Source organism: Triticum dicoccoides, chromosome 3A, assembly GCF_002162155.2.
Source record: "Triticum dicoccoides isolate Atlit2015 ecotype Zavitan chromosome 3A, WEW_v2.0, whole genome shotgun sequence".
Lineage (NCBI taxonomy): Eukaryota > Viridiplantae > Streptophyta > Magnoliopsida > Poales > Poaceae > Triticum > Triticum dicoccoides.
The window spans coordinates 240149848-240165294 of record NC_041384.1 but is presented as its reverse complement, the minus strand read 5'-3'; the positions used below and the strand labels follow the sequence as shown (position 1 = coordinate 240165294).

General features: G+C 43.8%; 1 protein-coding gene across 1 annotated transcript; it reads right to left on the bottom strand.

Moving 5' to 3' along the window:
- Positions 1 to 1798: 1798 nt before the first annotated feature.
- On the bottom strand, positions 1799 to 9231 carry LOC119267990 (crossover junction endonuclease MUS81-like). The gene is made up of 10 exons (XM_037549466.1): positions 8767 to 9231; positions 7626 to 7723; positions 7393 to 7523; positions 6678 to 6820; positions 5766 to 5823; positions 4592 to 4750; positions 3164 to 3243; positions 2750 to 2984; positions 2565 to 2651; positions 1799 to 2347 (listed from the first exon to the last, which is right to left on the bottom strand). The coding sequence occupies exons 1-10, from the start codon at positions 8964 to 8966 to the stop codon at positions 2243 to 2245; spliced, it is 1296 nt and encodes a 431-aa protein (XP_037405363.1). The 5' UTR covers positions 8967 to 9231; the 3' UTR covers positions 1799 to 2242.
- Positions 9232 to 15447: the final 6216 nt, after the last annotated feature.

Genomic DNA, 15447 nt, shown 5'->3' with positions numbered 1-15447 from the left:
AGTCGTGGCAGGGCTCCCCGCCAGTACGCACTCCAGCGAATCATCACGATGTAGCAGCGCCTACGTCGGATCCGTCAGCAAAATCATACAACATTGGTTGCGATGCCGCCTCAAATCCGACGAGCCATCGTGCTCCTTTGCGGCTGCAAGTGCCCCATTGTTCAAAAAAACCTCACGCACGCCAAGGAATCCCAATCGAGACTTCTTCGCTTGAGGGGCCGTGAAAGCAAGGTAAAAACACAAATTCCTTTACATTTGCAATTTGCTATACGATTCTCGTTGCTTAGAACAATACACGCACACATAGAGGATTCACTTGCAACACATGGATATGGGCTAACCTTATGTAAATCAAATGTTAGACTGGTTCTATTAATCATTGAGAGCGAAGCTAGATGATGTGATGATAGACGCACGCGAGAAACAAGTCCAAATCAACGAGAAGCAACTCCAAATCAACAAGATGTAAATCGAGAGAAGGAAATTTAAGAAGCTTCTTCTTTCACTCATAGTTGTTGTAATAATTTGGTTCATATTCCTTGGATCAACAATAAATGTCCTTGTGTGGGAACCATGTCATTGATGATGTTCTTAGTTTCAATGACGACGATAGAGCCGTCTAGCATTAAGTTTTTATATGTTTTATCTTGACACTTAACCTAGTTCAATGTCGATGTGGTAGGTAATTAACTATTTAATTATGTTATGTATGATGTTAACGTGGTACCTAAATTGAATTATGCACCGAGCTAGTTCTTGTGTTTCAAATGGGTTTGTGTACAAAAAAAAAGTTGTGCTTAAATTTTGTTAAGGGATTTAGAGAAACTATTAGATAAAGAAAAATGTATCTTCTATATCTAAATAGCTAGCCCCCACTAATTATTTCTCTCAACATGCAAGTATGCTACATCATTGCACAACATGCACGAGAAAAGCCCCACACTCACTATCATATGTCTCGCAACATGCAAGCATGCCACTTCATCATGAAACCTGCATGAAAAAAGACCTATCTCAACATGCGAATTTATATTCTATTATTCTATTTATATTTAATAAACATTTTACAACTATATAGTGATCAAACATAATAAAATATATGTAGTTTTAGTTTTATCCTTTTATATATGTTTCATATAATGAATCACATTGAGATATGTTATAAAATATTCCCGCAACAACATACGGGGTATCATCTATTCCCAAAAACACAAGGAACTGACTGCTAAAGCATCTTACATTTATGAACAGAGGGTGTACATTTTAAACTTTTAGGTGAGATGGGAGATTGGGGATCGGATGCAGGCCACCGTCCCCTTGTAGCAGCCCAGAGAACAATGACCAAAGCAGAGTGAAGCACTAGGAACCAGGAGGATGAGGGGACATGACCTCAAGTCTGATATTCCCCCCGTCCGGAAATACTTGTCGGAGGAATGAATGTATCTAGATGTATTTTGGTTCTAGATACATTCATTTTTATCCATTCCCGCGACAACTAATTCCGGACGGACGGAGTACAATATTAAGACATACTCCCTTTGCTTATAAATATTAAGTCTTTAAAACGTCTTATATTTATGAACAGAGTGAGTACCTATCAACTATCTTAAAAGACTGATGTATAGGAAGATGAGATATAACATACTTAACACTCGTATCCAACAATTGTCATATTTACTGGTAAACGGAAATATGTTTCCAACTAAAAAAAAACAAGCTTTCTTATGACACAAATAACACACTGAGTCGTTCTTCTTGGTCTTCTATTGATTTGCACAAGCCACACAGGGCAATCCCAGATTCAAATTCTCTTATCATCTCGGAGGCTTCCATTCAAACTTGTTTCAAATAACACAAAACAATGCATAGTACAAGACACTTAATACATTTTGTTTCGACACTTAATAATACTCCCTCCGCCACACAATATAAGACATTTTTGCAAGCTAACATAGCCAGCTCATTGCACGGCATGCAGGTCTACTACAACAGGGAGGTAACCACCGGATCAGGAGGTTTTTAGGTGATGAAACTTCCAGCGCCCCAAGGCACCACGGCACAGAAATAACCGTCTTAATTTACCTTCGGAACATGCAAGTTATTATGCGACGACAGCTCCAGGAACAATGGAGCTTCATCACAAGAGCTGGCGCCAAAATCATCGAGATGGTGACAAAAGGCCGGTTGAACCAAGTCAAGTCAGGAAGGAGCCCATATAGGTAACTAGGTAAGGAATAATATTTCACCCTTCACCCCAGACAAGCTTGAAGATATTTCTGCTAGCCCCCGCGTTTACCATCTTGCTCTTCATGTTCAGCATCTTCTCTTGGGCAGGGGTATCACCATCCTTATAAACATTACAGGAACAAGTTTTAGTTCAAACACCAAGTTATAAACCATCTAGCAGCAATAGAAGCAATATTAGTACCCTTTCCTTTGGCTGGGCATTCTGAATACTGAGTTCAACAAAGTGTTGCAAGTATTAATTTTAAAAAATACAGCTAACTAACCATGATGAACATCGTAAGAGACTTAAATTTAAAGGGGAAAGGAGGACTGCTCACAAGCATGGAGTACGCCCGAGCAAGTGAGACAAGAGTAGGGTAGAGCTCTATAACTGCAACTGCAGTTTCTTCTGTCACCTGTGGTACCTGCATTAATTGCCAAGAAATTGATGGAATAAATCTTGCACCAAATTAGGCCACCAAATGAATTGGCAGTATTTATTGGGTGAAGGTTGACTGGATACCTGCATAAGTTGTAGAGCGAATATGTCGCTCACAGTTAACTTCTTGGGGTCACAACACTTCTTCACAAACTCGTCATAAGTTAAGCAAACTCGACAAGTGTTAGCACCGATTGAGAAATTTGTGCTGTAGTAATCAATTATCGAGAGTGTCAGGTGGCCGTATGTGTTTTCAGTATCAGAATATCCAGTGGTTCTCTGAACATCAAATCCTTCAAGAATCTCAGTGGTGAAGCAGCTGAAATTTAAAGACACGGAACAGTTTAAAGGGTATACACCTGATTACCCCAGGTATCAAATTTATTAACTGACCACTAGATGTATTATTATCAAGGAGGAGAGCACTAAAAGTTTCACACCAAAAAAGTCTATGTAGGGATAATTTGATCACCAAGGTTACATGAGCAGTATACATACGCTGTTTTGATGCTCTCTGATGCGCCTAAAGGGTTTGGATCACCTTCAACCAGATATATCAGCTTCCTTAGTCCACATTTCCACAAGATACAAGAAATGGAAGCATCATATGATATTGTTGCTAAATACATAAAATATGCTAGCGGAAGTTAGTAACCCACTAAGCTATCTCCTGTGAAACCATAAACGTGGACAAAGAGTACAATGTCTGGGAAAAAATATCAAGGGATAAAACTTAAATCTCACTGCCCAAGAGGGCTCGCCTACTTATGCCATTGAATTCTGGATAAAAAATAAGTATAAATGAACAGAGGTAAATTTCATGAGCTACATATATTTTAGTACAACTATCAGAAAGTTACACATCTTAGTTTGCATTTCACAGAACTATACGTAATTTTAACATTTTGATAAACCACACATCTGTTGAATCCTGTTAAATGAAATAGTCTGGACATACGGGACCAAAGTCTAGTGCAACTGAAAATGTAGGGCCTGCCTGTTTAGAAGCAAAAATATTTGTTGATTTGTGGAATGTGTAGATTCATAATATATATCAAAACATATGTAAGTTTGAAGATATTGAATTTGAACTAACATTACACGACAGCACCTTACATACTGTAAACTTGCAGTACACATACAGGTCCCTAAGTTTTAATTCGGTAAGAATTTAATTTGGAATTATACATATATTAAATACAACATTTTGTAGTTTTTGCTGTTGTTTTGACTAATTTCAAAAGTGCATTTTATCAAAACTGACAGAAGACTGATATTTCACCAGATAATACAACATTTGGCGGCTGACTAGTGGGTCCTGCATGTCAATTACACTGACCACCTCATATCAACAAGAAGTGATGGATGTGGTGGGCCTTATTAAATATTATAGCAAAGTATGTACAGTGATGTGAAACGCAAACTTCTTTTTTAGCTATTACGAAATCTGTGTGCTTGATGAAATTTACTCCTAAGACTAGACTAAACGCAAACATCTGGTCACTATGGGCAAAGCATGTGGACACACAAGACAGGCCAACGACACAACTTCTTGAAGTGAAACACTTGTCCTATTCAGCATTTCTTAACGATGTAAACTGTAGGATAGAAATACAGAGCATATAAAACAAACATAGTTTAGACTTTAGACAACGCTGGTACACATTCACTGCGAGTTACGTTCAACCATCTGTCACATTATAGAAGCCTCCACGACTATGCTGCCTGACAAACTAATGATTTAAACATCAAATTTTGACCTGGTCACTAGCTCATGGACAAAACAATGTTTTAGGTTGGTACAATCACTGACTGGGATTACACAAGAAAACTAGAGTCTTAAGACACTAAGTGGAAGTATAAGAACAGGGGAAGTTAACATGAGATTATAATAATGACAATAGTTAATACTAGTTCAGATGGTACCTTTAGCCTTAATTTCTGATCTTTGTACCTGCTGTCTCTAATTGAGCTAACCAAATCTGTTACACTTTTCCTTTCAACAATGAAATCAAGAACATACTCCGTATGAGATCTTCTATGACGAGCAATCCAAATACCATCTCCAACAGGCAGGCGTTTTATCTGGATGACATGATTCAAACAGATTCATCAACACCACTTTCTCTGGCACAGATAACATGAACAGTTCAATCCATGCATAAAATCTTCAGTCATCATTTTTAGTTCGCTTGAAATGAAGACAAGATCCACGTCTCATGAACATTTTATGTTAAATTCGTTACAGTAGTACATTTATACTATTACCCAGCATATATTGAATGTTTAAAGTATATAAGCAGAATCTGACAAGTTGGCAGATTGTGTCCAATTTGATACGAGGCAATAATGCTATATGTGCCATTCCACTGAATACATGCAAACAAACACTGGGCAGCAAGTATCAGGACAGTGGGGGCAAGAGACCATATATATTAGCCAAGCAATCTAGCAGTATGAGAAAATATCAGATATCCCCTCTCCTCACAACAGAAATGACATTTTGTGCATAGTCTGCAAAGTGCCACTCTTGAGACTTGACATGAGTTTCCAACTCTGCGTTCATAGTACTTTACATGCTAACCCTGATTCAAACAGATTCATCACCCTATGTTCTTAGTACTTTACATGCTAACCCTGTGTTTGGGCATAGACTTCACACATGCATCTGCTCAAGTGATGATATGTTTGAATCATTGATTCTGTCAACCCTGTGTTCATAGTACTTTACATGCAATTCAAATTTAACATAAGAGACGCCCATCCAAGCAGCATTTTGCATTAGCTGTGGGCTAGCAGAAGAAATCAGATGCCCCGTTCGTGCTCACATAACAGAAAAGGTACCCTAACATTTCTTCTCTAGACTTCTCTAATTGACAGGGCAGCATAATGTAATATGTCTCATCAAATCATCATCGATTCAGTTTAGACTTTAAGGACATGCTGATGCAGTGCCAATCATATTTAGCAGCGACGTTTAGTGATCTGAGATGTGTAAAAAGAGACAAAGATGATGCCCAAACTAGAACAAATGAACTTAGCATTAGGAACATGAATACTGTTAGTAAGGCAAGCCCACACAAGTCTGAATCTGACCAACCTCTACAGGTACATGAAACTTCGAATGTATGTTACCAACAACTCTTTTGCCACGGGATCTGCACAAAAATGTAACAATCATGAGAGCAAAATTCTGATATACAATTAAAAGAAAGACCGAATAACATGAAACTCTTGTGCAGCAGGTGTGGTGGGGGGTAAGCTTCAAGCAAATGGCAATGTATGCAAAATCGGACTGCAACTACATGTGAGCCAACGAACATAGTAGCTTATAACTATTCATGAAAACTAAGGAAGTCATTATGTAGTTCTGGAACAAAAATGAAACTACTTCCAGAGAAAAGGCTCAGTTCAATTCATTTTGGTGGTTTGATATTTCTATAAAACGACCAAGGGCAACCATGATCGACTTACTTTCTTGAATTATAAACTGAATATGTATCTGAAATACGGCGCATAGAACATAAAGGATAGAAACTAAATGAAACAAACATTAACAGAAAAGGGTTAAATTCAAATTAACAGAAGATACTATGTAATCAAATTGTCTCCAAATTCAGGAAAAGAGCAACATTAAGCAAGTGGCAACCATTAGCTTGTTTTAACAGGAAAAAAATTCTAAGGAACAGAATGACATAGCTCATCTTCCAACTCATAAGTAAAGAGAGAACAAAGACATATGCTACAAATGCTCAAATTATCACCCCAAAAAGACCAGGGACCAATCACATCGTTCAAAACTTTGAAACTTGCATCAAGGTAGCAACATTCATTGTGTTAAGTAACCTCCAATGTCGTACTGGTTTGAACAAGTTTGGAGAATGTGCAGCAAAGGCCATACAGTTTTGAGTATTACACATACAGTAAGACAAACTTATAATCCCACTTAAAGATCAAATATATCTATAACACAAGATATATTAATTCTTGAGTAAGACATAATCTTACGAACCCAAAAATTTCACGATCATCCAATATCAACACCACTTCATAAGCTTCAAGAAACTTTTCATTGGATAGACGAGGTGGCATAGCTAGTATAGAATTGCCCATACCACCAGTGTCCTTGTCTAGCATAGTGAATTCAGCAGAACCCTGGTAGTGGAAAAGAAATAATAGCATTAAGTTCTACTCCATAAAGAAATAGAAGAGTGTTTATATCACTAAAGTAGTGATCTAAACGCTCTTATATTTCTTTACAGAGGGAGTATTTGAAAATAAACAAGGAAATTAACTTCTTCTCTATATCGTGTCACATTATTAAACATTAGCAATATGGTGATTGGTGAGGCTGCAAAATCTGATTGGGGTATGTAAGTGATAGATGCTATATCAAACATTTCGAATTTTGCACAACACACACCATGTTAATAAAGCCTTGCTCCACACTAAATATTAAACCCTTAGTTTTATGTGAAACAATGAGACAGGAAAGTGAATTAGTAAGATTGAAGAGATGGGAAAGTGAATTAGTAAGGTTGAAGACTATAAAACTCAAAAACTTCACCGGAAGAATATGAAAATAAAAGCATATGATTGCATTCATCTTCGTAGCTAACCATTTAGACAAAAACAGTCATTTAATTTTTATAGCTAAAATAATATTTTTGATATGGAAGGAAGAAAAATGAAAACTGTAAAAACAATGTTGGTCGAGGTAGACGTACGGTAGTTTGAACTTCAGAACTGTAACTGAGCTGCTCTTGACTGGTCAACTGTATCAGTTCTTGGGATGCCATAGAAGCAGAATTGCTGCAAACAAGTTCAGGACTATGCTCTGGTCTTTTTATTTTCTTCCCTGCGGAAATGAACAGTGATGTGTAAGATTCAGCAGACAAAATCTTTTAGCCATCCCTATGCCAAATGTGGGTGTTAAAAGATCAAGCATGAAAAGAGTTACCCTTTTTCCCTTTCTCTTTACATTTTGGAGGAGATAAATCCGGGCTGGACGCTGGAAAGGACTCTTTTATGAGACGGATGACCCATGGTCCAACACCCCTGACAATAATAAGAGAACATCAATACACTAATACCTTAAGATGCAATGCTAATTTATTGCAGTACTTAGTTATAAAAGAGACAAAATAAATGTATAGTTTCAGTGCAGCATAGTGGAATCAGAGGAACCAAATGACATTACCTTTCCTAAAAAAATTAACTCACTACAAAAAATAAAGTCTTACCAATGGACAACTTTATTAGGAAGAAAAAATAGCATGTATAAGAAGCAATGGCTAAGATTGAACTAATTAAAACAGTGCAAAATTAATGAACAATTTTCTGCGATCCAAGCACAAACAGACACGTCATAGTGAAAAGTTCTGGCATGTCCATCTCCCAATTCAACTCACGAAATAATGTCCAAAGTATCCAGATGAACCCGAACTAGTGAAGACCCATACTGTTACAGCACTTGTCTAATTGTACAACTTAAAAGTAATTACAATTTTGGGTTGTAACCCAGAACCAAATCCCGATGTACTATACATATTAACATATCCAGCTAAGTCACATCCAAAGTATCGCCAAAAGACCTAACACCCAATGAAGAACATCTTAGGTTCAGGAGAGCTACTCTGCAGGAGATGAACCGACAGTGTGCAGAGGTAATGGGCATTGCTGGTTTGCTCTGGTTATACAATCAGTTTCGCCACACACATTGCAACAAACTTATGCCTTACCGCAGAATGAACTGAAATATGCAAACTAAAATTGATGTTACCGTGGGCTCATGGATGATCAGATCGGTTCACCACAGCTCAGATCTCTGTACTTAAATAGTTTTCATCAAACCAAAATCAAAATTTTGATGTTAACACAACAAATTATCTGCACGCCAACATCACAAACCGGTCCATTCGTCTTAAAGCATTCGAAAATAAACCTGATTTTCCGTCTACTTATATGGAACAAAAGCGCGAGACATTACTACACAAACCAAAGCGACAAACCGCAGTCGGTCAAACCCTAGCTTTAATGCGACTTTTACCCCCAAGAACGAAAACCGAACAAACAGCGGAGAGGAATGGAAAGATGGGTACTTGATCTTGAGCAGGTCCTTGAGGGTCCGGATGGGCTCCTTGGCGGCGCAGACGTTGCGGTAGGCGTTGGAGAGCGTGAGACTCAGGTTGTCTGGGATGTCTTTTTCCAGCATCGACCGGTGCTTCTCCAGGAGGAGGCGCGCAACCTCCTCGTTGTCGGGGAGATGCACCGCGCGCTGCTTCGGCATCGCCGGAGCCATCTGCCAGGATTTAGGGTGAGGTAAGGGGAGATCTTTGAGGTGGAGGGGGAATTGCCGGATTGGGGCTTAGGCTTGGGGTTTCGACGCGAGTGAGCACTTGGAATCCTGGCCCGTCGAGTGGACAATGGCTGGGGTTGTGGCGGCGCCGCCGCGTGGGCAATGTCAGGATCTGAAATTCAAATTGGGTTTGGGGGCTTTTCGTCGGGAGGTTAACGGCTAAGTACGTCGGTAGAGACAATCCGGGATGATTGAGGCTTGGTCTCCAGTCTGAACTGGGAATTCGCTGAACTGATACTTAGGCTTTGGTTCAGATTCAGCTTTTATTGAATCTGAACCAAAAGGCGAACCCAGCAAAATCCGATTCCAGAAATCCGTTGTCAAAATTTGAACCAAAAGCGGAAGCAGCTTAGGACGTGCTTTCCAAAATCTGATTTCGCTGCGGGCCAAAATCTAAAAAAGCTGCATCAGCTGGTTTGCCAAATGACCTACATCTTTTTCACACCAGATTTTCCACAGCTGTTTTTCCACAGCAGATTCTTCACAGCTACTTTTAGAAATCCACAGCCGAACCAAACAGGACCTTAGGGGGTGTTCGGATAATCGGATTCCCTCCGCTTTGGACTCAGCTCCGCGGAGCTGGCGAAGCTGCGGGCTAAATAGTGAAGTTGGAAAGTAGGCACTCCGCAGATCCTGTAATTCTGCGGAGCCGGTGGAGAGCCGAACAAGCCCTTAGTTGCAACGCAATCTATATTTTTCAGCAAAGGTGTCCCTGAGGCTGTTCGCAATGACATAAAAATATTTTAAACGTCTCTAATAAAATCTTAAATGAGAAATATCTGGGCATGCCCACAGATGTGGGGGCCTCAAAAAATGGCACGTTCAAATATTTGAAGGACATATTGTGGAACAAGATTCAAGGATGGGTTGAAAGGACGATGTCTTCTGTGGGCAAGGAGGTGCTGGTCAAGGCCGTAGCACAAGCGATACCAGTCTATTCCATGTCTTGCTTTAAATTGCCAAGGGGACTATGTGAGCATCTGAACATGTTGATTAGAAAATTTTGGTGGGGGAGTAAGAATGGTCAACGCAAACCACATTGGGTCTCATGGAAGGCAATGACTCAACCTAAGAGCATGGGAGGATTGGGCTTTAAAGACTTTGAGCTATTCAATCTAGCTATGCTAGCTAGACAAGTATGGCGCATGTTACATGATCCTAACTCTCTCAACGCACGCATAATGAAGAGCATTTACTTCCCTAATGCCACTATTATGGACGCTTCCCTCGGGAGTCATCCAAGCCAGATATGGAGAGCCCTAGTGGAAGGACGTGACACATTGAGGTTGTGATTAATCAAGCACATTGGCAATGGAGAGAGCACCAATATTTGGATGGACAATTGGCTCCCCGTCCGAAGATGATGAGGCCATATGGCTGTATTGCAAATACACCACCGGTCATAGTGGCGGAACTGATAGATCACACCAGTGCCACATGGAATAAGCAAAAGATCGATGCCATGTTTTTGGCATTTGACGCGAAGGTAGTTCTCAGCATCCTTCTGTGTACGACACCCATGGAGGACTACTGGAGTTGGGCACACGAAAGAACTGGCCAATTCACGGTGCGATCGGCCTACAACATGCTAGTGGCGACGAGGCAAAGGAGAGAAGCTTGGTGGAAGGTTCTTCGGGCTCCTAAATAGCACAAACAGACTCGAGCTCATGGAAGACCCTGTGGAAGACGAAGGTACCATCGAAAGTGCATATGTTCTTATGGAGGCTATCAAAGCAGTCATTGCCAACTGAAAATGTGCGGGCACACCGAAAAATGTCGACGACGAGCTCCTGTGGTCTTTGCAGCGCTCCGGATTCCTGGCGTCACTCTCTTCTCGAGTGCACCGTCTCCAGATGCACCTGTGCGCTAGTTGATGAAGAGTTGGGCAGTATCTTGGTGGCTACAAGCGAGAACCGAGCTAAGAGTTGGCTTTTCAACGTAATGGGGTCGCGTTCGCATGAGCAGTTTACTCTCACGACAGTGACATTGTGGGCTGTTTGGACATCTCGAAGAAAGGCCATACATGGAGCAATATTTCAGACTCCACATGTGATAACGACCTTTATAACGTGCTACATACAAGATCTTGAGGCAGTCAGGAAGCCAAGGAAACAACGTCGGGTGGTGGCGAGTGGGCCATCTTTGGTTCTCCGACCGAAGGCATCCCCGGCAAATTTTGTGAAGATACATGTAGATGCCGGGGTTCGACCGCAGAAAGGAGGCTCAGTAGTAGCGATTTGCAGAGACAACCAAGGAGCTTTTCTGGGCAGTTTAGCCTTCGTGATTGCTGGAGTTTGTGATGCATCGACGTTGGAAGCCATTGCATGCCGCGAGGCCATTGCATTGGCGGAAGATCTCAACCAACAACACTACATTGTGGCCTCCGATTGCAAGCAGGTGATAGAGGACATTGCTAAAGGGAGTCAGGGAGAATATGGAGTCATCATCAGAGAGATTAGATTAAGATCACCATCCACTTGTAAATTTACTTTTGAAAGGCGTGAGGCTAATGTAGAAGCTCACAAGTTAGCTAAACATGCATTGTCTTTACTTCCAGGGCGTCATGTGTGGTTAGGCCAGCCACATGACTAGATTTGTATCCCACACTTTGTGGACTTTGAGTAATAAAAGGCCTTTACCCTCAAAAAAAAAGTTGCAATGCAATCTGCGCTCCCTCCAATTTCTTTCCAGTCCAACCAAGAACCCCACAGATATTTTATTTTATTATTACTAGCTAAGAGCATCTCCAGACGTTCAGCCCCCCGGACGCCGAAAAAGAGCCGCCTGGGACCGAACCAACGTTTGCTTGGTGCGTGGGGGCGATTGCGTTCCCAGTCGACGCCCCCGGGTCGCCGCCAAAATCGCTCGAACTCGGTGATATTTCATAGAATTTGTACAAACTCGGCGATCTGGCATAAACTCGGCGATATTTGATAGAAATTTGTACAAAAACAGATAAACATGCAAACTACGCCTAGAACTACGCCTAGCCCTGCTACGCCGCGGCCGCCGCTCGCCATCTACATGCCGAGGAGCCTGTAGAAACGGGTGTAGTCGCCGTCGTGGTTGTCATCGTCACGCGCCCCGCTGGAGGCCCCGTCGTCCCTACTGCACCCCTGGTGTGACGCCCCCGATTTAATCGTACACTAATCATGCACGCAAACGTGTATGATCAAGATCAGGGACTCACGGGAAGATATCACAACACAACTCTAAAACATAAATAAGTCATACAAGCATCATAATACAAGCCAGGGGCCTCGAGGGCTCGAATACAAGTGCTCGATCATAGACGAGTCAGCGGAAGCAACAATATCTGAGTACAGACATAAGTTAAACAAGTTTGCCTTAAGAAGGCTAGCACAAACTGGGTTACAGATCGAAAGAGGCGCAAGCCTCCTGCCTGGGATCCTCCTAACTACTCTTGGGCGTCGTCAGCGGCCTGCACGTAGTAGTAGGCACCTCCAGTGTAGTAGTCGTCATCGACGGTGGCGTCTGGCTCCTGGACTCCAGCATCTGGTTGCGACAACCAGAAAGAAAGGAAAGGAGGAAAAAGGGGGGAGAAAGCAACCGTGAGTACTCATCCAAAGTACTCGCAAGCAAGGAACTACACTACATATGCATGGGTATATGTGTAAAGGGCCATATCGGTGGACTGAACTGCAGAATGCCAGAATAAGAGGGGGATAGCTAGTCCTATCGAAGACTACGCTTCTGGCAGCCTCCGTCTTGTAGCATGTAGAAGAGAGTAGATTGAAGTCCTCCAAGTAGCATCTCCAAGTAGCAACTACAAATAGCATCTCCAAGTAGCATCTCCAAGTAGCAACTCCAAATAGCATCTCCAAGTAGCATCTCCAGTAGCATCGCATAGCATAACACTACCCGGCGATCCTCCCCTCGTCGCCCTGTGGAAAAGCGATCACCGGGTTGTCTGTGGAACTTGGAAGGGTGTGTTTTATTAAGTATCCGGTTCTAGTTGTCATAAGGTCAAGGTACAACTCCAAGTCGTCCTGTTACCGAAGATCACGACTATTCGAATAGATTAACTTCCCTGCAGGGGTGCACCACATAACCCAACACGCTCGATCCCATTTGGCCGGACACACTTTCCTGGGTCATGCCCGGCCTCGGAAGATCAACACGTCGCAGCCCCACCTAGGCACAACAGAGAGGTCAGCACGGCGGTCTAAACCTAAGCGCACAGGGGTCTGGGCCCATCGCCCTTAGCACACCTGCACGTTGCGTACGCGGCCGGTGAGCAGACCTAGCAACCTCCATTACAAAGGAAGTTGCGTTAACGCAGTCCAACCCGGCGCGCGCCACTCAGTCGCTGACGTCAAGAAGGCTTCGGCTGATACCACGACGCCGGGATACCCATAACTACTCCCGCGTAGATGGTTAGTGTGTATAGGCTCGTAGCCGACTCAAATCAAATACCAAGATCTCGTTAAGGGTGTTAAGTATCCGCGAACGCCGAACAGGGCCAGGCCCACCTATCTCCTAGGTGGTCTCAACCTGCCCTGCCGCTCCGCCACAAAGTAACAGTCGGGGGCCGTCGGGAACCCAGGCCCACCTCTACCGGGATGGAGCCACCTGCCCCTTCAGCCCCCATCTCCGAACAGTATCACAGGTAATGTAACTGTGTAAAGTATATCGTATATGCCCGTGATCACCTCCCGAAGTGATCACGGCCCGGTAGTATAGCATGGCAAACGGACAAGAGTGTAGGGCCACTGATGGAACACTAGCATCCTATACTAAGCAGTAGGATAGCAGGTAATGGTAACAACAGTAGTAGCAAGGACAGGCTATGCATCAGGATAGGAATAACGGAAAGCAGTAACATGCTACACTACTCTAATGCAAGCAGTATAGAGAAAAGAGTAGGCGATATCTGGTGATCAAAGGGGGGGCTTGCCTGGTTGCTCAGATAAGGAGGGGTCGTCGGTGACGTAGTCGTACTCGGTGGCATCAGCGTCGGTCTCGTAGTCTACCGAAGAGAAGAGGGGGAAGAAACAATAATTACAATGCAAACATAAGCATGGCGGTGCATGACAAGACAAGTAACGATGCTAGGGGTGCCCTAGCGTGGTATGAGGTGGTACCGGTTAAGGGGGGAAACATCCGGGAAAATATCCCCGGTGTTTTTGTGTTTTCGGGCAGAGGAGCCGGAGGGGGGAAAGTTGCGGGTTCGATAGGTTAGGGGGGTGTGGCGGACGAACGGGTTGCGTATCCGGGTTCGTCTCGTCGCTCTGAGCAACTTTCATGTAGAAAGTATTTTCATCCGAGTTACGGTTTATTTTATATTAATTTTTAAAGTTTTTAAATCATTTTCTAATTCGTTAATTATTAATTAAATTCAAAAAATAGTATTACTGCATCAGCATGACGTCAGCATGCCATCATCAGTCAACAGAGGTGTTGACTGGTCAGGCTGACGTGTGGGACCCACCTGTCATACTCTGTTTAATTAATTAGGGTTAGGTTAACTAACTACTGCTTAGTTAGACTAACAGGTTAATTACTAATTAAGTAGGATTAATTAACTTAATTAATTCATTAGATAATTAATTAATTAATAATTAATTTTATTAAATCATTTTTATTTTTATCTATTATTTTTATTTTTAATACTTTTTTTAAACGTTCTGTGGGGTGGGGCCCCCATGTCAGTTGGCCACTGGGGTCTATTGGGTCGGGCGTGCGAGCACGCGGGCACGAGCGCTCGATGGGGCGAGCCTGAGCGCTGGCCCAGGCGAACGGTGGGGGGGGCGCCCGCGAGGCACGGAGCGGGGGCGGGCCGCGTGATGCAGGGGCGGCCGCCGGAGGCCGAAGCAACAGCGGGAGCGGCGACGGGGCTCGCCAGGAGGGGCGCAGGGCGCGGCCGTCACGGGCGAGCAGCACGGCAGCAGTGCGAGGTGGCGACGGTGGTGAGCGGGGACGGGGCCCAGAGATGGGGCGGAGGGCTGTGGCCGGACGCGGACACGACAGGCGCGCGCGGGCCGGCGAGTAGGGCCGTGGGGAGCGGGGCCACGAGCAGGGAACGGCGAGGCGCGTGAGGGAGAGGGTAAGGAGGAGGGCGGAGGCCGTGGCCTCACCGGGAGTTGTAGGGATGGGGCAGCGGGCTCGAGCTCGAGGAGGACGAGGACGACGACGGTCCGGCGAGGTTGGCGAGGTGGAGTAGCTTCGGACGGCATCGGGCGACGAGGCGCGGCGTCGAGGTGGTCCCAGGGACGGCGAGCGGCGGCGTTGTCGAGGGCGCCGACGACGTCGGGACGGCCCCCTCCCGATCCAAATCGGGCAGAGGGGGGGCCAGGGAGAGGGAGGGTCGGCGAGGAGGAGGTCGAGGACGGCGAGGAGCGCCGGCGGCTTCGGCAGGGTGGGGCGTCGTGCCCGGCCCAGATCGGGCAGAGGGGGGGACGGC